The sequence below is a fragment of the Diceros bicornis genome, chromosome 24 (assembly GCF_020826845.1).
Source record: "Diceros bicornis minor isolate mBicDic1 chromosome 24, mDicBic1.mat.cur, whole genome shotgun sequence".
Classification (NCBI taxonomy): Eukaryota; Metazoa; Chordata; class Mammalia; order Perissodactyla; family Rhinocerotidae; genus Diceros; species Diceros bicornis.
The window spans coordinates 44,977,381-44,999,958 of NC_080763.1; the positions used below are offsets into that span (position 1 = coordinate 44,977,381).

Sequence of the window (22,578 nt, forward strand, 5' to 3'; positions counted from 1 at the left end):
ATGGACGGGAGTAAGAAGAAGGCAGCTGGAAGCTTCTAGAATTATGAAAGGCTGAGTGTGGAGTGGCATGACAGTGTAGAATTCTTGGGAGCCCCAGGCACAAGGGGAATCTTCACACACACACTCCTTTTCCACAGACCTTCCGCGAGCTCGTGACAAAGATGGGGAGCAGGACAGGAGTACTGAAAGACTCCCTCTCTGAGGCACAGTCATGTGAGGCCTGCTGTCTGCTGAGGGCTGAGCAGGAGAACCCAGAGAAATTCTCCACACTGTGGACCTCGCATGGGTACCAGGCAGTGGCCGGCCTCTCTGCAGGAGGGGCGGGGAAAGTGAATAGAGGGCCCTTGAGGTAGGGTGGACAGTGAGGTCTGAGGACACATTGGAAGAACTGAGGGAAACTCCATTGGTGCTCCGACCTTCCCCCAGGTGCCGGGCACCCCCGCCCGCCAGACACAGACGCACAGGCCTGCTGAAGTCTGAGGAAGGGAGAGCCGAGAGGAATCCACAGGACTCCAGACCTCACCGGGCTCCGGGCAGCAGCCGCCTCCTGTTACAGGCACCGGGAGTACAGCAGTGAGCAAAGACCCCTGCTCTCCTGGCGCTGCCTCCTCCTGGAGAGAAACAAGATGACGCGATGTGGCTGATCCGTGCTCTAGAGAAACGTGAAGCTGGCCGGGGCCTGAGCAGGCTGCAGAGCGGGCATCAGGAAGGCCTCCCAGGAGATGGCTCTGAGCACAGACTCAGCGCAGGGGCCGAGGCTGTCCAGGAGGAGGCACAGCCAGGGCAGGCGCCTGACACACGAGCTCCTGGCATGCTCCCGGGACTGCAGGCACAGAGCGGCTGGAACTCAGACTGAGGGGAGGGCAACAGCAGATGAGGTCAGAATAGTACCAGGGCTGGCAGACGTTGTCTCGGGCTTTACAGGCCAGTGGAAGACTTCGGCTTTTACGTTAAAAGGCTGTACTATTTTCAGTGACCGAGGGTTAGAGTTCGGATAACTAAGCTGGTAGCAGATCCAACTACTTAAAACACATTTGAACAGAGTGCAAACCACTTTTAAAGCATCAGTAAAGAATTTCCTTCTACGTACTGCATAAAATTATCTGAAAATCAAGGATATCCATAAATAATATTATTTACTACATCATGAGATTGAGTAATTTTCACTGATGGTGTTTTTCTATGTATTTGAGGTTAAAAATGAAGGAGAAAAGTAACATTAGGGGGCCGGCCCAGTGGCATAGTGGTTGGGTTCGCACATTCCACTTCGGCGGCCCAGGGTTCACTGGTTCGCATCCTGGGCACAGACCTACGCACCGCTCATCAGGCCATGCTGAGGTGGTGTCCCACATAGAACTAGAAGGACCTACAGCTAGGATCTACAACTATGTACTGGGGCTTTGGGGAGAAAAAAGAAAAGGGAAGATTGGCAACAGATGTCAGCTCAGGGCCAATCTTCCTCAAAAAAAAAAAAAGCATGAGGAAAAGAAACTTTTTTACGTATTTAGACAAGGCTGTTCTCATCTTGATTAACCAAATGTTTTCCTTCCCCAAACGTTTATTTGTTCTCATAAAAAGCACAGCTTTGGTGATAAAGTTGGGACTACAATCTCTTACACCTGGCTCTGGACACTTGCGTTTACCCTTGTTCCTTTTGGTGGTTACGTAGTTTGGTTTTTCTTGTTAACGAGTATCATTCCTGCAGCGTCTGTGGGACAGATACTGCAGCTAACAACAGTGCAGTCTTATGTGGATGGGATTAAACCCCCAAACTTACCTGTAAAATCTGTTTTTGTTTTATTTCCACAGCAAACCCAAGGAGCCCGTCTTCAGCGCAGGTATGTCTGATTTAATTTCTGTGCGGGTACCTCTACTCACCTCCTCAGAACTTGAGGGACAAATAACAAGTAGCTATTTGAGGGGCCAGCTTTTGACGCACAGAACTTTATCTGGGTGGTGAGGCTGATGGGCCGAGTGCCAACTGTCAGCCTGTACCTGGGGGTCTGGGGCTCAGATCTACGGAGACCACTCATAAAAGATCATAAAGACTAAACCCTTTCCTGACCCCTCTACAGCCAATTTAAGATATGGCAATAAAGGGAAAGAATGAAATGCCACCACATGCACTGAAAGGGAATTTCTGGGTTAAAAGACTTCTGTTGCCTTTGTTATTTCTTCCTTACCAAGGGGCTCCCTACCGTCGTCAACATTTGCATTTCTCTGAAAGGGAAAGTTGCTGATGCATCAAGTTATACCTTTGTCTACAAGCAGCTTTTTTCTTTTTCTGTTTTTTCCTAAACTGTACACTAATAGTTCATATATGCCTTTCCATGTATCTTTTTTAAACACATTTCATAATAAGGTAGATGCTATCTTTAGGATATTAACCTTATTTAGAAGCACATTTAAAATGCAAAATAATTGACAACTGTGTCATTGGTTACATAAATTCATTTAATTTTATTTTCCAGTTTTCCTTAAATTCAGAATTAAAACATAAAAGTCGGGGTTTCCTGTTTATCGGCATGTGCTTTAGTATTCATTTCATTTTCAGGAAGCATGAAATTACTCGCTGAAAATGTAATCGCCATAAGCCTGCAGAGATAGGTCTTGAGGGCACTTGTTAGCATCCCAGGTTTTTCTACCAGGATGCTGGTGGCATCTCTGACTGAGAGCTAGCGAGTGCTCCCAGAGAGCTCGTGAGTGCTCCCCAGGCAGGCAGGCCCGTGCTCTTGCGTACTCCACCGTCTCTTTATCTAGCACTTCTGTCTCTGTCTCCGAAATCCCAAGGCAAGCGCCGGGTGACACACTGCAAAGGTAGGCCGCCTCTCTGAAACCTCATAGCTCTCTGAGCAAGGCTGTTCCCCAGGCTACAGAAACTTTTTTCATACAGGCAAACAGCTATGCTCCTTGTATGAAAATGTTTTTGTGATGCAAACCACTTTGATTTCTTTTAAGTGAAAAGCATTCCTGAGCATTTACTGGATGGGTTTTAATAAGTAGCTATAAATTGGATCTTGACTGATTATTGGCTGATTCCAAGAACTTTTAAAAAATCTGTATAAACCTTAAGAGAGCTATAGGGCAAGCCCTGGATGTCCCGCTGTTTGAAATGTTGCCCTGCACTGCTCCTGGCCTCCCACCTCGCGCCTTTGGGTTTGGTGGTTGTGTGCTGTAATCCTAACACGCCTGAAAAAACCATGGCTTCCCCGGCTGCGTTTTGATTTTAGATGTAGAGTGTTGGGTTTACCGGTGCAAAGCAGTGCCAGGGCTAAATCCAGTGCTTTCTTGCCTCATCCAGTAATTTAGAATTGTGCAATACACAAGCCTCAATCATAAGGACTTCCTAACCAGCACATAACTGCAATGTACTCAATTAGATACTTCACACGCATTGATTATATGTCCATAGTAGGCTTTTTGTGTGTGTTGTGGAATGGCATTGTATTCCCTTTGTTCCTAATCTACACTCTGTGATTCCTCTCTTACAAAGAGAATTAATGGAATCACTTTTCATTTAACTTGAATCGGTCGTGCCTGCCCCTCTTTGCACTTCTGTCGGTCGGCTGGGTGCTGTTAGGTTCTCCAGTGTTGGTAGCCACACAGCCTGATATTCTTAGATTTGGGTGAGGGATGAAGGAAGGGAAGAGGTCAGGCGAGGAGAGGAGTGTGGCTAGAGGCACAGAGCAGGAGGCACATGTAGGGTGGCGGAAAGACACAACTGGTCAGAGAGGAGAATCCGCGTGGGGTGGTTATGGCCAATGATGTCACCGGGCAGGGTGGTTAGACCTTCGGATCCAGCAGAGAAGAGAGCGGGCACAGGATTTTGCGTGGAGGAGGGACTCGGTGAAATCCAGGGTGGGCCTTGATGGGTTTGTAGCAGTATGTGAGACTACCTAGGGGAGCCCTAAGAGAGCCTGCAGTGATGGGGCTTCGGATGGGCCAGGCCCAGCGGAGCCGGCAGGACAGAGCCCAGTGAGAACATTCTAACAGGAGGATCCGTAGAACACAGTGATGCACGCTGGTTGCAGGAGTGAACGCGGATTGTTCTTATTTAAAAGTGAAACTTAATATGCAGAGTGGAGAGTGTGTCACATGCGTGCATGTAAAACCTCAATGCATGCACACAGTAGCATAAAACCGCGATGGCCTCTCAATTTTTAGGCAATATTGCATGTGGCATTGTTTGAAAATCCTGAGGAATAAGACTTACAAAACTAATTTGTAAATGTGGTACTTACGGTACTGTAATTATTCCATGACCTTCCTCACCAGTTTCCTCTCTGCGGATGATTTTTATGTTGAGTTATGTACAGATATCCCTAGTTCCAACTGCCCAATTTAAATGCCATTAAGGCCTGGGCCTTTGATCTGCCGTGAGCCATCAGGATACAGTGAGTTCTGAATCAGAACAGGATTCCTCAGGAGCTCACAGGACATTTTCTTTGCTCTTATTATATCCTGAAAACTCTAGACAGAGACCTCAGGTTGTTTCATTTTACAAGTCCAGGAGTTGGCCCATGTCAATATATTATTGGGTTTTACTTCTGTCCCTATAATATATTAAAACATCAAAAGCTATTTTCTTATAGAAATGTTTGTTCTAGAAAGTTTTATTTCCCAATTTCTCTCTCTAATGGGTCTTTTGTTCTTTTGTTTCCATTTCTAGCTTTTCTTTGAGCGTTTTCCTTTTTGCACGCGTCCTAGCATGTACTCCTGCTGATTTTGTGTTCTTTACACTTGAAAGAATTGTCCAGTGTAAAAGAAACATAAAGACACATTTTTACATTGCGCTATAGCAAGCCAATTTAAGTATTGAAAGATATTTTATGAATTTTGATATTGAAATTGTATACACTTTGAACTCAATAAAAAATTTAAGGGCCGGCCCCGTGGCTTAGCGGTTAAGTGTGCGCACTCCGCTGATGGCGGCCGGGGTTCAGATCCCGGGCGCGCACTGACGCACCGCTTCTCCGGCCATGCTGAGGCCGCGTCCCACATACAGCAACTAGAAGGCTGTGCAACTATGACATACAACTATCTACTGGGGCTTTGGGGGAAAAAAAATTTTAAAATTTAAGTGGATTTCCTGTGTTAGTTGTAATTTTTTGGGGTGCCATTGTTTCCCCCTCCTGATGATAAAGAAAATGTAAGCACTAAAATCTCTCATGGAAAATAATTGTTGGAATTTAGTTCTTTTCCTGCCTTTTACAATTTCTTACATATTCTACGTACTTGAGTAAGCAGAATGTCCAAAGCAAACAAGAAGAAAACTTTTGTTTCAAGCTGTTTAACTTTATGTTTTAGTTATTTTTCCCTAGGACATTAATCAGAAATGACATGAAGGGTAAAGTTTTCACTTTTGTTGGAAAGGCTAGAGAAAATGTAACATTTGTTTTCGAGTACACTGGGCACTGAGATGTCTTACTGACAACTTTGTTCTTTTTGTAGAAGAAGGCTATGTAAAAATGTTTCTCCGCGGACGTCCTGTTACCATGTACATGCCCAAAGATCAAGTGGATTCTTACAATTTGGAAACAAAAGTAGAACTACCAACCAAGAGACTTAAGCTGGAATGGGTGTATCCTTTATTCATTGATTATTATCAGTTGATTAATGCTTTTAGCTTGAAGTTTAACTGTAGAAGTTCATGAAACTAAACCGTGCTGGCAAAAAGTCTTTAAACCCAAAGAAAGAAAGAAGGATGTTCTGCAAGGAGAGACTAGCATCCCCCCACAAACCAAGTAAGGACTTGGCCAACCTTGGGAGCCCAACTTTGAGATTAACACTGACTCATTGAAGGAGTAATATGAGTGTAAATAGCGAAGTACTAAATGAAGGGAGCACAATGAATGGCAGAAATAAAATTGACATGTAGCAGAGCTATAATACCACTTTAAAAAAAACCTAGGCCACAAAAATCTGAGTCAGGCATATGACCAGCGTTCTTGAAATAGAGCTGCTGGGGCCTTGAGAGTATGAAATGTGGAAAAATGAATGAGTTTCCAAGGAGAAAAAACTGAAAGACAAAAAAATAGAGCCTGTGAAAAAGTGAATTGTGTTGTTTTTGTATTTTATTTTACTTTACTATTTTATTTTATTTTACTTTAAAGGAAGCCTACAGAGGCCACCTTCCAGTCCGTTTAGATTTTAAGACAAAGAGCAAAAATTCTTTCTGTACTCTCAAAGAAATATTTATTGAGTACCAGTTTAATGCCAAGCCGTGAACACAAATTATAAGAAGTTGGTTTAAATTGAAGCTGTTGTCATTTCAGTTAGAAGAATGACTATTTGAAATGACGAAATCATATTCTTTGGAAATTTTTTAGAGTTATCCTCTGTACCTAAATTTCTCCCCAAAAACATATTTTTTATTTTTTCAGATTCTGATGTTGTAAGCATTTACCTGCGCCTGTTTTGGAATCTATTTTGGCACATGTAATTAAGTGATTAGTTCTTAAGACAGTAATTATTTAACTTGGTTAAATCAAATCTGGAAAACATTATTCAAAACACATTTGTTCAGGGCCGGCCCCGTGGCTTAGCAGTTAAGTGCGCGTGCTCTGCTACTGGCGGCCCGGGTTTGGATCCTGGGCGCGCACCGACGCACCGCTTCTCCGGCCATGCTGAGGCCGAGTCCCACATACAGCAACTAGAAGGATGTGCAACTATGACATACAACTATCTACTGGGGCTTTGGGGAAAAAAAAAGGAGGAGGATTGGCAATAGATGTCAGCTCAGAGCCGGTCTTCCTCAGCAAAAAGAGGAGGATTAGCATGGATGTTAGCTCAGGGCTGATCTTTCTCACACACACAAAAAAAACGACATTTGTTCAGGCAGCTCACTATTCATATATTGGAAAATATAAAACTGTGGAGTTTGCTCTAAATAAATGGTTATTTTTCACGTTCAAGTTCAAGTGATGTTTTGCTCTCAAAATAGTTTTCAAGGTTTGGAAGTATACATGCCAAAATCTTAACAGAGGTTAAGAGGTTAAGCGATCCTTAAGGATCTAGGGGCAAGGAAAACCTAAATTTTTTTACCTTTTATATATATATGTGTGTGTGCGTGTTGTTTGTACTTTTTACAAGTATTTTTATAATATAAAAAAAAGTTTTTTAAGCAAAAGATTTAACTCCAAGATTACAATAAAAAATAAACTCATAATTGACTTATAACTGGGGTATATAAAAGTCAGTCATCAGTAGCTTAAAATTTCTTTTTAAAGACTTTAAAATATAATGAATGTCGGGCTGGCCCGGTGGCGTAGTGGTTAAGTTTGCATGCTCTGCTTCGGTGCCCCGGGGTTCACAAGTTCGGATCCTGGGCTCGGACCAATACACCGCTCATCCAGCCATGCTGTGGCAGCATCCCATGTACAAAATAGAGGAAGATGGGCACATATGTTAGGTCAGAGCTAATCTTCCTCAGCAAAAAGAGGAGTATTGGCAACAGATGTTAGCTCGGGGCCAGTCTTTCTCACTAAATAAATAAATAAATAAATAAATAAATAAATAAATAAAATATGTAATGAATGTCAAAGCTCAGAGTTTTTCCTTGGAATAGGATTTATAACCTCACACTGTTTAATATTTGAAACAATCTAGTCACTTAACATTTTCATATATATTTTGTTTTTCATACAAGCCGTAAAAGCTACCAACTATATTAGGGATTTGATTATTTTCCCAATCACAATTCTAGAACCAGGCTGAGCTCTCTCATTAAGCCAGAGGGTAATGGGAATGTGAGTTCCCAAACTGTAGCTGTGTCTCAAGATGACGATAACATGGAGAGTTGAGAGAGGACAGACTCAGCAGGCCCTGTTGCTCCTTCTAGTTCCCAGGGTCAAGGCTTTGCTTTTAAAAGATCAGAGATTCAAGAAGGAAGTAGATCTGAGCAAGTAGTGTGATAACTAGAGATCAACGTTACACGATAAAGGATATCGTTACACGATAAGTGATAAAGAAAGGCAGCAGACAGGAGAGAGAAAAAATTGCAGCAAAGTATTCCAGCATTCTTGTGAAATAAGTGTCAAAATACAACTTCAGGTGATTTTAATTCTAGAGTCAGGATGGTACCGTCTAGCAGAGTGTTATGGTAGTCAGCCTTTCAGAAGACCCGCTTGGCAAAATATAAAGGCAGACTAGGTGTGAAGAAGACAGGCTTACACGTAAAATTTCATCGGTTCAGCAAAGAGATTTGGCCCCTGGCTCTTGCTTCTGAGATCCACGATTGATTGACTAAATTGAAGAGTTCACCTCCCAGTCACTTCACAAATGTTTGATCCAGTTACTTTTAGTAAATAAAATAATAAATTACCATTTTTGGTCAAGCTGAAAAATTCGGCTTTCAAAATATACATATTTTCTAAAAATAAAACGACGTCTTTGTGTTTTTAGTAATATATATTCACATTAAATCAGTGACCATTTCCAACTTTATCACCTGCCTATTTAGGGAGTCAGATGTATTTGGCACCGAATATTTGCATTTTAATATTATTTAAATTAGTAATTGGTGGTAATAGTCATATAGAGTTTTACTGCTTGTGCCTGATGAATAAAGCTGATGTTTTGTCAGCTCTTAAAGGGAAAAAAGTTTTATCTTGACACACGAAGCTATGGGTACAGGGGTCGAGACTGCCGTAATAACCTGTACTTGCTTCCGACGGGCGAGACGGTGTATTTCATCGCGTCAGTGGTCGTGTTGTACAACGTGGAGGAACAGCTTCAGAGGCATTACGCTGGCCATAATGATGATGTGAAGTGGTGAGTCCTCAAAACCTGAGATACTTGTTGCACTAGCAGAAAGAGTGTTAGCAGAAAGAGTTTGGTGTTAGGGTATCACTAAAGATAAGACAAGGGATCTGAGAAAATAGGATCTTTGGGAAAAGCTCTTTTTTATGTTCTGTGCTATCTACTAGCTAGTTGTCTACTAGCTACCTGGCTCTCTAAGACAGCTTTTTAATTTTCTTTCCTTATAACACATAATCTTAACCAACCATGTTACCTAAACAAATAGTCTAACAGACCCCTATTTGGAGGCCTTCTTAACACACCCCATGCTAATGGCATCTAATTTAGGTCTTTATTTTCTAATAAAAATGTGTTGCCTCGTGTTTATGGCTGGGTCTGCTGTTCCCATAATTCATTTACACCTTTTGGGAGAGATTTTATGTATCTTGGAAAGAGGGATGGATGACTAGATGGATGGACGTATTTCTGTTTGTCCTAAGTCTCTGGTCAGTTATAAAAATCCTGTTGGGAAGAGATGATGCCGTTACTATTTGATATACTCAAAATGACTTCCTAATAAAGATTGTATACTAATTAATTGGTTCTGAGATTGAAATGGTATTTTCCAAGCTGAGTATGCTTTTTCCTTGAGTTTGAAAATTCTCTAGAGATGAAGGAATTAATATGACATGAAGTAGGCACTAGTTGTCTGAGATCACTGGGGTGCTCAGAGAATTTATCATGAGTCTGTAAGAAGTCAAGCACTGTATATTTAAATTTTTGACAAGATTATATTTGATCAAGGGAAAAGTAAAGCTTACCTTAAAGAGTAGATGTTTTATAAATATCCTTTTTTTAGCCTAGCAGTTCATCCCGATAGGATCACGATAGCAACGGGACAAGTCGCAGGCACATCTAAGGATGGAAAAGTGAGTTATATTATCTTTTCATGTTTTTGTAATGAACTGATAACACAAAATAATTTTCTGAAAACATTTTGCTGAAGAATAAGCCTGCTTAGATATAATTAAAGTATCTGAATACTTCTTTTTTTTTTTTTTTAATTGATGTTTTAATGGTTTCTACCATTGTGAAATTTTGGGTTGTACGTTTTGTTTGTCCATCACCATATATGACTCCCTTCATCCCTTGTGCCCACCCCCACTGCCCCTGGTAACCACAGTCCAGTTTTCTCTGTCCATGTGTTGGTTTATATTCCACATATGAGTGAGATCATACAGTGTTTGTCTTTCTCTTTCTGGCTTATTTCACTTAACATAATATGCTCCAGGCCCATCCATGTTGTTGCAAATGGGACGATTTTGTCTTTTTTTATGGCTGAGTAGTATTCCATTGTATATATATACCACATTTTCTTAATCCAATCATCAGTCAAGGGACAGTTAGGTTGCTTCCACTTCTTGGCTATGGTGAATAATGCTGCAATGAACATAGGGGTGCATAAGCCTCTTTGGATTGTTGATTTCAGGTGCATTGGATAGATTCCCAGTAGTGGGATGGCTGGATCATAGGGCATCTCTATTTTTAATTCTTTGAGGAATCTCCATACCGTTTTCCATAGAGGCTGCACCAATTTGCATTCCCACCAGCTGTGTATGAGGGTTCCTGTTTCTCCACATCCTCTCCAACATTTGTTGTTTTTTGTCTTGGTGATTATAGCCATTCTAACAGGTGTGAGGTGATATCTTAGTGTTGTTTTGATTTGCATTTCCCTGGTGATTAGTGATGTTGAGCATCTTTTCATGTGCCTATTGGCCATCTGTATATCTTCCTTGGAGAAGTGTCTGTTCATTTCCTCTGCCCATTTTTTGATCGGGTTGTTTGTTTTTTTGTTGTTCAATTGTGTGAGTTCTTTATACATTATGGAGATCAACCCCTTGTCAGATGTATGTTTTGCAAATATTCTCTCCCAGCTGGTTGGTTGTCTGTTCATCTTGATTCTGGTTTCATTTGTCTTATAAAAACTCTTTAATCTGATAAAGTCCCACGTGTTTATTTTTTCTTTAGTTTCCCTAGTCTGGGTAGGCATGTCATCCGAAAACATTCCTTTAAAACCAATGTCAAATAGTGTGTTGCCTATATTTTCTTCTATGAGTTTTATAGTTTCAGGTCTCACCTTCAGGTCTTTGATGCATTTTGAGTTAATTTTTGTGAATGGCAATAGCACATGGTCCACTTTCATTCTTTTGCATGTGGCTGTCCAGTTTTCCCAACACCATTTATTGAAGAGACTTTCCTTTCTCCATTGCATGTTCTTAGCACCTTTGTCGAAAATTAGCTGTCCGTATATGTGTGGTTTTATTTCTGGGCTTTCAATTCTGTTCCATTGATCTGTGTGTCTGTTTTTGTACCAGTACCATGCTGTTTTGATTACTATTGCTTTGTAGTATGTTTTGAAGTCAGGGATTGTGATGCCTCCTGCTTTGTTCTTTTTCTTTAGGATTTCTTTAGCTATTCGGGGTCTTTTGTTGCCCCATATAAATTTTAGTATTCTTTTTTCTATTTCTGTGAAGAATGTCATTGGGATTCTGATTGGGATTGCATTGAATCTGTAGATTGCTTTAGGTAATATAGACATTTTTAAAGTATCTGAATACTTCTTAATCCCTCATTCAAATTTTTTATTGCAAATCAAAATTCTTACCAAGACCTTAAAACCCTCCTGAGTTCACCTTAATTTCAGCCAATTTTTAAATAGCATTGTTCTTGCCTAGACGCTCATTAATTCTTAATATATGTATTTACACATACGATGAACACTAAAATGTTAAGTACACATTTAGTAAATAAAGGTAAAATCATAATAAATAATTATTTGAATATGGGGCATTTTGCATCTTCAACAAATTTCAGACACTCTCTGCATGAATACTCTGTAATCATGAATTCAACCCATGGAGTTTGTCTGTGTGCAATTCACAAAGGCTGCTAGATGGATTTTAGCATAGGTTTTGTAAGTACTTCAGCAAGACTTTATGTGTATTTTAAGGAATCAGAGAGGGAACTAGTAGAATTTAACAAATTGAGAATGATTCAAAACTGGCTTCCAGTTAGTTATTTACCAGAGTCTCGTTACTGTCATGTCTTATCCAAAACTCCTTGTAGCTTTTTTGATAGCTGCTCTTGTACAGCTCATTATTGCACAGTATATGATCTGAAACTAACGACATTAAATATTTCCATTGTTATGCTACCAGTTTTCAGAAAATATTTTAATAACATCAGATTTTAAATATTAATACTATTTTCCATTAAAATCCTACACTTGAAAAGAGATAACAGAAGCAGTAGAAATCAGACTACTATTATGTAAATACACATAGATGGAACAGGGTCTTCATCTTTTTTTTAAATGTTAGGTGACCTTTAAAAGTTCTTTGAAAATAGTTGTAAATCATTTGTTCCTCCCTCTAGTGGATTAAAAGTGTATTTCAGTTTCTGGCGTAGAAATTGAATCAGAACTTTAGAGCCGGAGGAAATGTTACAGCTATCTGAGCCAATCCTTTCAATTTACATGCGGAGAAATCAGAGAGGCCAAGTGACTGTCTACGGACACCCAGCTACTTAGAGACCAGTCCACACTGGAGCCTAGTTCACCCAACCCCACTCTGTCCACTAGGTACAACGCTAGTCCTTTTCTTGGTAAATCTGCTGACCATTCCATGATGCTTTTTTTATTAAGGAAGAGAGAAACTAGTACAAATAACCTAGGAATACAAGTGAGAGGGTTTTGAACTAATCATAACAATTCTAAATTTTTATTTGTGCGTAATTGCTGCCTGTTTTGCTCTTACGGGGCCCAAGAATGTTGAGTTCTTAATACCATTTGGTGGTGACCATCTTGATGAAGTTAAACATGCTTATACCTTAATAACAATGCAAACTTTAAAAGAATAACCCTTATATGAGATTCCATTTTCCTTGTCATTTTTCGTTTTTAAAATTCAGACACATTAGATGTACAAATTCGAACATCAATTCCTGTGATACACTTATCAAGAATTGGCTATTCAAAATTTAAAACTTTGCAGACCTCTCCTTAAGTTAAGTTGGCCACAGGGACCATGACCTCCTGAAGCCATTGGGAATGTTTTATTTATGTTAAAAGAGTCCTCAAATGCAGGAAAAGACCTTTTGCTTTGACAAAATTGAAGTCCTCTTGTAGCTTCCAGGTAAAGATAAATTTGTATCACCTGCACAATTGGTGACTCTGCATTTGTTTCGAAACAGCAATTGCCCCCACATGTGCGCATCTGGGATTCTGTGACACTGAATACACTGCACGTCATCGGAATCGGGTTCTTTGACAGAGCAGTCACCTGTATTGCATTCTCAAAATCCGTAAGTATGAGCCCCATGGGTACCGCAGCCTTTGTCCGTAGGGAAGAGAGAATCAGCTCAAGGTTGGAGAGAGAGAGTTAATACGCTCGGTAACTGCCCGAGTCTATGTCCGGATTTGAATTCTGAAACCCTGCTGCTTCCCAGGTCCCCTCACCTTGAATTTCACCCGTACCTCCATAGGTGCCTCCAGCGTGTCTCTGCCATTCCCATGCGGGCTGGCTCGCTGCCTGTCCATAAGCAGGGGTTGGACAGGCCTCCTGGTCTCCCAGGCTTCCTCAGGATGTGCCTGTTCAACAGACCCACCCTTCAAACCACTTTTTCAGCCAGTCCAGAAACTTACATTCACAGACGCGTGCATGTGTTCACATGAAAATACCACGTGCCTCACCCCCAGTGCTATTGCTCCTTGCACAACCTTATGGTAACCCTGCCCGCAGTTAGCAACAGACCTGTGCTGGGTGGGCTTCGGGCACTGTCTCCTCCAGGAGGAGGGCTCTGCGGCCCCTTTGGAGGCTGGTTTTAATGGAACCAGTGGTGAAGAGCCACCCTGACCCTCCCTCCTGCTCGTGTCCCTTCGTCACCCCACCTTCACCTGCTCTCCCTGTCTGTCTGCCCAAGTCAGCAGGTCTCAAAAGCAGTGGGTAAATATTCTATAACTAAAATGTAGCAGACTCGGTAATAAAAGTAAAATTAATGTTCATTTTTAATCACACTCAACCTATTTTATTCTCAAATGTAGTCTTCCTGCAAATGCCTTTTTTTTCCAGAACGGAGGCAGCAGTCTCTGTGCTGTGGACGACTCCAACGACCATGTGCTGTCCGTGTGGGACTGGCAGAAGGAGGAAAGACTGGCCGACGTGAAGGTCTCTCTCCAAGCTTGACGTTGGCTACGTTATGATTTCCCCATTTGGAGCCTTCTCCTCCCCGCTCTCTCCCAGGCGGGTTCCATTTCTCAGGGGGCTTATGGGCCCCCATTCCCGACACAGCCCTCAGGCAGACGCCTCCACCTAAGAATCCCTTCTACCCCACCCCTCCCCTCCTAGCACTCCACCCCCAAGTCTTGGCAGGCTTTCTTCCTCTATTCACTACGTCTGTAAGGTTTTCTCCTTCCTCATTTTACAGCCACTACCCTTTTAATTTATCCAACCCTTAATTTGTTCACTTTTTTTTCTTTCATTCCCTGAATTCTGAGTGTCCACTGTGTATTTGCATTGTCGAGCAGGCACTGGAGGTGTGGTAATAAATGAGATGTGCCCACTGCCCAGTCGTGGGGGGACCAAGTACAGGAGCTGAGGGAGAGGTCAGCACAGCCAGCCGGGGCTTGTCCACAGCTGAGTGGACCTGGGAAAGGCGAGCGAGTTCCACTGCAGATCCCCGTCCCTCCCAGTGGTGCAGGAAGATTGAGATTCCCTTTACTGCCTCTAATCCATTTTGCACACCATGTCAATGAACTTTCCTTAAGCTTTCTTATGTTTTCCTCCTGTTAAGCTCATCATTGGATCTATTTTATAGAACTGACTTCAGACTTCTCATCCTGGCATTCATTAACCTTAGATAACTTACTGACCTAACATTAAGACTACCATTGGATCACCTTACTGACCTAACATTAGGATTACCATCAGATCACCTTACTGACCTAACATTAGGATTACCATTGGATCTCCTTACCTACCTCTCTTTCTCTCTTGCATGTCTGGGGTGCAGACCCTGTATTCTAATCAGGCATGTTTCCTAACACCTGTTTTCATGCTATAGCCCCTGCATTCTAATATTCTGGTCAAGTATTTAAGTTCTTACTATGTTGCTAGGTTGGAAGTAATCAGAGGCAAGTTATTATCCAGGTTTAAGAACATATAACTGAATCACCAAGCAGAAGGAACAATCAGGGTCAGATTCATCTGACCAGGGTACAGGTCCTGGAAATCAAGATAACAGGGTGAGGGGTGGTAAAGTGGCAGCCAACAAGCCAGATCCCCAACACTGGACCCCCGGCTTGGTCACCGAACCACCAGCAGAGTCCCAGAAATTAGAACCAGGAGGGACTACCAGGGCAAACTGTGCAGCCAAAGTGAGCCAGGAGTGATGGAGCTGTATAAAATCCAGATTCCTGGGCCCTGCTCGGAGGTTCCTATCACTGCATGGGGAGGAGACCTGACATCAGCATTTTAACACACATCAGGTGATTCTGTTGTTCAGCCAGGGCTGGAAATCAGTGACAGGAAGCTGAGAGCAAATTCTTACAGTGCTTAAGTCCCCAGCTGCCCCGATCCACCCCTTCAGCGAAAGCATGCTCCGTGCCTCTTCTGTGCCAGGCCCTGTGAGAGGACTCGGTGGTCCCTGTCCTCAGGGGCTATTGTCCAGGGGAGACAGACAAGGAGGAGAAGGTAGGGCACGCAGCAAACAGCAGTTTAGTGTTTATAGGTGAATTCAATGGGGAAAAACATCGACAGGCATAGTGCTTAACTTGAATGAGTTATTTATTTGCAGTTCAGATGTTGTTTATTTTCTTAAGTGTCTTAAGAGATTTGAGACATTTGATTCTCCTGTTTTGCCTAAAGTGTTCTAATGAAGCTGTGTTTGCCGCGGATTTCCACCCCACTGACACCAATATAATAGTTACCTGTGGAAAATCACATCTCTACTTCTGGACACTAGAAGGAAACTCCCTTATTAAGAAGCAAGGATTATTCGAGGTAAAGTTAAATTACATTTGCAGTTTTGTTTTTCACTGAGTGGTACTTATGATCAGCTAGCTTTTAAGGGAACTTTGCGACATCCCGGTCTTAGAATTTGTTTTAATTGGCAAATGTGGGGGTGCATCCCTCATGGGGTTGGGGAGCTCCTGTGTCTTGTGCATAACGCTGGTGATGCTGAGAAGGAAGAATGAGCCAACACGGGGAGAAGCACAGGGAAAGGATGCCCCAGGGAGTGGGGCTTCCACCAGGGCATGCTTGGTTGCGAAGAGCAGCAAAGACAACACCCAGGAGAACGGGCAATGCGTCTTTGCCTTTATGAAGGGTGATAGACGTTCTCTGTCCCTTTAATCTGGCCATCTGGGCGCCTTGTGAGAGCACCAGGGCCAGCACCTCTGCCCTGTGGGACCTTCGCTGAGTGAGAGAACCACTTTATTCTGGTGCTAGGGCCCTGTTCCTCAGGCCGTAGTCATAACAACACAGCCTGCCCCTTAGCCCCTCCAACACCCTCCTCTGCTTGAACTGTCTGCAACTATAAAAGTGCCAGAAATTTCTTTTTTCTAGAGCAGATAATCTCATGGCATAAGTCACATAATGGTAGATAACAATGAGAGGCACACAGTGTGGTAGCAGAAGCTGACACTCTCCAGCTTGGGATTACTGTGGTTCTAGATATTATCAATATAAACAAATGGATGTCTTGATTAAACATATGTATTTATTTACAACATTCTGCAGAAGCAAGAAAAGCCAAAGTTTGTCCTCTGTGTGACTTTTTCTGAAAATGGTGACACCATTACCGGAGATTCGAGTGGCAACATCTTGGTATGGGGAAAAGGTAACAAGTGATTGTTCCCAAGGCAAACATTTTTTGGTGATGTGATAAGTAAGAAGTCAAACATGACATGTGTAAGAATTGTCTACTAAGATAATGTTTGGGTTTACTACTAAACTCCAAGTTCTACAGGTACATACGTGTGTGTAACTTGAAACCATAAAACTACAACAGAGGAAAACAAGAACAGTCAGAGCTGTTGAGCTTCTATCATTCTAAGAGGCTTCTTAAGCCCAAGATGTTACGATGGAATTAATAGCTTTATTAGGAGATCTGTTAACAAATTATAATGATGAAGTTCTCAATGACTAGTTCTTTATCTAGAAAATATTTAAATGACTGTTCTGGCTCACATGGCACTTGGCAGACCTTTGCCGAGTACTGATTATGTGCGAAGCAGCGTGCTGAACGCTGTGAGCTTACAAACGAGTCAGATCCGCATCCCCCGCAGTCAGTGAGCAAACGGTGCACTAATGAGGACTCTTACTCAGAAAACAGTCATTCAGTTAAGTTCAGTGAGCGCTTTTGAGCGCTTACCATGTGCCAGGAAAAAAGGAAAAATCCACCGTCCCGGTCCTCAAGGATCGTAGAGTGTGGGTTGGAGGTAGAAACAGAGCCATCAATGTAATTTCAGAATAATATGGTGACTTTTGTGATATCCCTACTTTTCGTTTCATCCTTAGGACAGTTCTGTGGGATAAGCAGTGGCCCCATCACACAGAAGGGGAAACAGACATAGGGCGATTAAGTCCCTTGTCCAGAGACACTCAGCTCATGAGGGTCTAAACTCAGGGTCCCTGTTCTTAGCCTCACACACTCCCATTGTGCTCTCACCATTCTGTGCTTTGTGTTCAGATATTGTCCTTAATTATAACGTAATCCAGTTCATGCTTGTCTGGTGCTCTGTGAACTTCTAGAAATTAGATCCTTCATAGATTCACGCGACGATGTTCTAACCGACAATATCACGTTTTAAAACAAAAATGAGGGGCCGGCCCCGTGGCTTAGTGGTTAAGTGCGTGCGCTCAGCTGCTGGTGGCCCGGGTTCAGATCCCGGGCGCGCACCGACGCACCGCTTCTCTGGCCATGCTGAGGCCGCGTCCCACATGCAGCAACTAGAAGGATGTGCAACTATGACATACAACTATCTACTGGGGCTTTGGGGGAAAAAATAAATAAATAAAATTGTTGGAAAAAAAACAAAAATGAAATGAGATGGGCGGAGATGAGCCTTTGGACAATGTACTGAGGATGGTTTTCTTGGTGTGTTTAGGTACGAATCGAATAAGCTATGCAGTTCAAGGGGCCCACGAGGGTGGCATTTTTGCACTTTGTATGTTAAGGGACGGCACGCTGGTGTCAGGAGGAGGGAAGGACCGAAAGCTCATTTCCTGGAATGGAAACTATCAGAAACTTCATAAAACTGAGGTAGGAAGCAGGTGGTACTGTTGAAATTTATTTTGAACCTTAAACTGTTATACTGACCAGTTTCCTTGCTGGTTTGAAATCTTTAGTTTACAGTTTTGAAAATTGTTGAGAAAAAATTTTATTAAATGGGGTAACATTTTATTAAAATCACAGAGGCATTTAAGCACAACTACTAAAATGAAATTAGGTTTATAAAATATGAGGTTGTAACATATTTCACACTTAGAATATTTTTATCTTAGAACCAACCTCACTTTTCCAAGGGAATATTATCCACATTTTGATTTATCGTTAAAATCTTTCTTCCTTTGTCACTCTAATGTCCAGCATGTTGCTTTGGAAACATTCTCACTTTGAACTAATATTTACTGAGTATCTACTTTGTACATGGCTGAGTGCCAACACATGCTCTTGAGTTCTAACTCCCTTTAGTATTTGCTTCACCTCCTTGCTACCTGGCTAGCGGCCCAGCACGCCAGGAGGAGCCAGGGGCGAGAAACTTAATATTCCTTCCGCACAGTCGCTGACTTTTCCCCCCGGGGCCCCGGGAAATTACCAGCAGACAGACATCTAGGTCAGCATCAGTCTGAAGCTTGGTGGTCTTCATCCCTAACGTAGAATGGACACATTGTAGAACTTTTCCACCTGCTAAGTCAAGCGCGCCACGTTACAGCTGTCACACATCACATCACAGAGCAGCGTGGCAACGTGCTTTGGCAGGATGAGAATTTGGTTTTGTTGATTATTACTCTTAATAAAGGAAGGCCTTCATCTGAGCTTTGGAAATCACTTCCCCTTTCACGGAGACTTTTCACGAGATAGCATTTTTTATGATAAGATTAGACCAGCATTTGATGGACTGTGTGCCCATATTAAGTTATAATGGCAACCAAAGCTCCGAAGGCCTCATCTAGGTTCGTAGAAGACACTCACCAGTTTTCAGTGTCTGTAATTCTTTGTTCGCATGGATTGTCATCACCATTTCTCAAACCTGTGCTGACAGACCACACTGGAGGTAGAACGTTTGCATGAGAGTGGCTGCCGCTTATCTTTCTGGAACCAGAGTGTCTAGAACCTGCCAAAGTCTTGGCTGCTGTATTTTGAAATTCTTTTTCTTAACATTTAGATAATTCCACATGTTTACCAACATAAGCAACGGATTTCAAAACTAAATAGAGTGAAGTTGCCAAAGCATTTACCATGTTAAGTTACGATAAGTTTGGGGACCTTCTATTATGGCATGTTATATTATTCTTTGCTTTCCAAATTTAACCTGTTATTGCTATCCAAAGTCATAACAAGCAAAGAGTAAACTACCCAATAGTATTTCTTATTTTTTAATCTTTTCAAGAAAAAATGCTTTATTCTTTTTTTTTATGTTTTTTTTGTTTAAATTGAGGTAACATTGGTTTATAACATTATATAAATTTCAGATGTACATCATTATATTCTGATTTCTGTGTACACTACATCGTGTTCACCACCCAAACACTAATTACCATCCGTCACTGTACACATGTGCCCTTTAACTCCTTTCGCCTTCCTCCCTTTTCCCCTCTGGTAACCACCAATATATTCTCTCTGTCTATGTGTTTGTTTGTTGTTGTTATTGTTTTTATCTTCTGTGTATGAGTGAAATCATACGGTATTTGACTTTCTCCATCTGACTTATTTCACTTAGCATAGTACTTCCAAGGTCCGTCCATGTTGTCGCAAATGGCAAGAGTTCGTCTTTTTTATGGCTGAGTGGTATTCCACTGTGTGTGTGTGTGTGTGTGTGTGTGTGTGTGTGTGTGTATTCACCACATCTTCTTTATCCATTCATCCATTGATGGGCACTTGGGTTGCCTCCAAGTCTTGGCTATTGTGAATCATGCTGCAGTGAACATAGGGGTACATATATCTTTTTCGAATTAGTGTTTTCATGTTCTTTGGATAAATACCCAGAAGTGGAATAGCTGGATCATATGATAGCTTTATTCTTTATTGTTTTTTCAACAGCCTTACTCTTGCTGATTCTTTTAAGGTATATAAAAGGTTTGGGGTTTAAAAGTAAGACTTGGGGGCCGGCCCCGTGGCTTAGCGGTTAAGTGCACACGCTCCGCTGCTGGCGGCCCGGGTTCGGATCCCGGGCGCGCACTGACTCACTGCCTCTCCAGCCATGCTGAGGCTGCGTCCCATGTACAGCAACTAGAAGAATGTGCAACTATGACATACAACTATCTACTGGGGCTTTGGGGGTAAAAATAAATAAATAAATAAAATTATAAAAATAAATAAATAAATAAAAGTAAGATTTGGGGTTTTGATCATTCACTCAAGTACTGGTTGTGGACCTCTCTCTCCGTGTGTGTGTGTGTGTGTGTGTGTGTGTGTGTGTGTGAGAGAGAGAGACTGTGATAGGAGCTATCATGATGATATATACATAAATATTTTGAATGATGGAGCTAATAGTTTAATGACATTTTAAATATTTTCTTTTCCATGCAGATTCCAGAACAGTTTGGTCCCATACGGACAGTGGCTGAGGGGAAAGGTGATGTGATCTTGATAGGCACAACTAGAAACTTTGTTCTACAGGGCACCCTGTCCGGGGACTTTGCCCCCATCACTCAGGTACGTACCAGCTCAGAAGGCCCACCAAACACTTTCATTTTATGTCACATTAGAATATAATTAAGCTTTACTAAGAGGCGATTATTCCTGTGTTTTACCCTAACATAACCTCCCTCAGCTTCAGAGTTTCAGTTGCTATCCTAGGTTAAGCTGGGGAGGAAGAGAAACTAGTGAGAGCAATTATGAAGTATGCAGTAAGCCATGGTTAATCATACTTTAGGGCTCCTGAGTGTTGATTGTAGCATTTCAGAGAGCTTCCGTTTGTCTTGATTCTTTGTAGGGTCACACTGATGAGCTCTGGGGACTGGCCATCCATGCCTCAAAACCTCAGTTCTTGACCTGTGGGCATGATAGGCATGCCACTCTCTGGGACGCTGTTGGTCACCGGCCCGTCTGGGACAAAATAATAGAGGTAGACATGCATGCTGCATTCCATTTTTCTTCTAACAGTTCATCTGGAACATGTTCATATTTTTTTTTTTGCATGAAATTAATAGCAATATAAAATTGTCACAAAGCAAATGTCACCTAATTTATCTCCTTGGAATTTCATAGCTTGAAACATTGCCTTGAGTGGTCTCATCCGTGTAATTCTGAAGTTTGCTGTTGAATTTTTCAACAGCAAGTTATCCTCTCAAAGCTGGTTGTTGGGTTTCCTGAGTGCAGAGCCTCTTAACTGGCTTAAATGCTAAGAAACCCTTGTTATGAGTCTGCATTCTATTTACACTGTACTTTTGAATGAGAATTTACAAGCTGTTCTAAAAGCATACAATTTATCTCTACGGTTTGAGTTTGATAATAAAGATAAAGCTTTAGTTGTCAAGTCAGCATCTCTGTGACCTTTGCAAAAGGAACTGCGATTGTATATCAGAGCACTGAAATATCCTTTCCATCCACGTAACACAGCAGTAACTGCATTTATTGAGCACTATTTGCATACCAAGCACTGTACATGTATTATCCTTAATCCTGGCAGCAACCCTGCAGGTTGAAGGTTTTTTACCCTGATGTTATTGATTAGGAAATTGAGGCTTAGAAAAGTCAAATAGCTTGCCAAGGTCACTAAGTAGGTGACAGAGCCAGTGTCTACACCCAGCTCAGTCTGATCCCAGACCCAGGGTCTTCCTCCGGATCGTGCTGTAGTGAGTCAAAAACACATCCTGTGCAGCCTTTGCCCTTCAGGACATGTATAGCCCGTGTGAGGACAGCCCCTCTGTAGACCCCACTCCTTTCAGCCCCCTCAGGGGTCCCAGCATTGCCCAGTGTGCAGGGTCCGCGTTTCAGCCCTCCTCCCCTTCACTTTCGGAGAAGGTCACCGAGGATCTAGAGCTGGCTGGTCACTGGTGGAGCTGAGCACCGAGGTGACAGGGCCGGAGGGGTGACACCGCCACTCAGGACGGGCAGGACGGGGCTCTAGGAAGTGGTGTCCTGTGTTGTTCCTGTCCTCTGGCAGGGCCTTGGAGGAACAAATGGGGAATAAGGGAGGGGTTTGCACAGAGCTGATGACAGGCACCGGAGGCAGCAGGGCAGTGGTGGTCCGGGAGGGTGGGCCTCCCTGCGGTCTCCATCAGCACGGCAGCCCTGCTGAAAGCAACACCATTTCCTCCATCCGCTGTCCTTTACCAGACTCTAACCCACTCAGCCTGACGGAGGGTAGGGGCTCAGAACCAGACGCCAAAAAGATGTGTGGTTAATTCCTAGCTCCTTTACCCACTGGCCATGTGGCTTTGGACAGGACCCTCCCTGGACCTCAGTGTCTTCATCTCAAAAGTGTTATGAGCCTCAAATGAATTATATGATGAAGCTTCAAGGGGACGTGATTTCTCTGTGTGGGTCCGTGGCAGCCCTGAGCTTAACTGCAGCCCCTGCTCTGGCGCATGCGTTGCAGTCATGTGATCAACG

The 22,578-nt window shown here is 42.4% G+C and overlaps 1 protein-coding gene across 1 annotated transcript in view; it reads left to right on the forward strand.

Annotated features, from left to right (window-relative positions):
* EML1 (EMAP like 1) overlaps window positions 1-22,578 on the forward strand; it is a 121,574-nt gene that overhangs the window by 81,457 nt on the left and 17,539 nt on the right. The window contains exons 5-15 of the mRNA XM_058567684.1: window positions 1,810-1,838; window positions 5,452-5,581; window positions 8,623-8,772; window positions 9,599-9,668; window positions 12,991-13,101; window positions 13,869-13,964; window positions 15,663-15,797; window positions 16,536-16,635; window positions 17,906-18,060; window positions 20,551-20,676; window positions 20,957-21,088. Of these exons, the coding sequence (XP_058423667.1) occupies window positions 1,810-1,838; window positions 5,452-5,581; window positions 8,623-8,772; window positions 9,599-9,668; window positions 12,991-13,101; window positions 13,869-13,964; window positions 15,663-15,797; window positions 16,536-16,635; window positions 17,906-18,060; window positions 20,551-20,676; window positions 20,957-21,088 (1,234 nt within the window). The remainder of the gene's footprint in view (window positions 1-1,809; window positions 1,839-5,451; window positions 5,582-8,622; window positions 8,773-9,598; window positions 9,669-12,990; window positions 13,102-13,868; window positions 13,965-15,662; window positions 15,798-16,535; window positions 16,636-17,905; window positions 18,061-20,550; window positions 20,677-20,956; window positions 21,089-22,578) is intronic.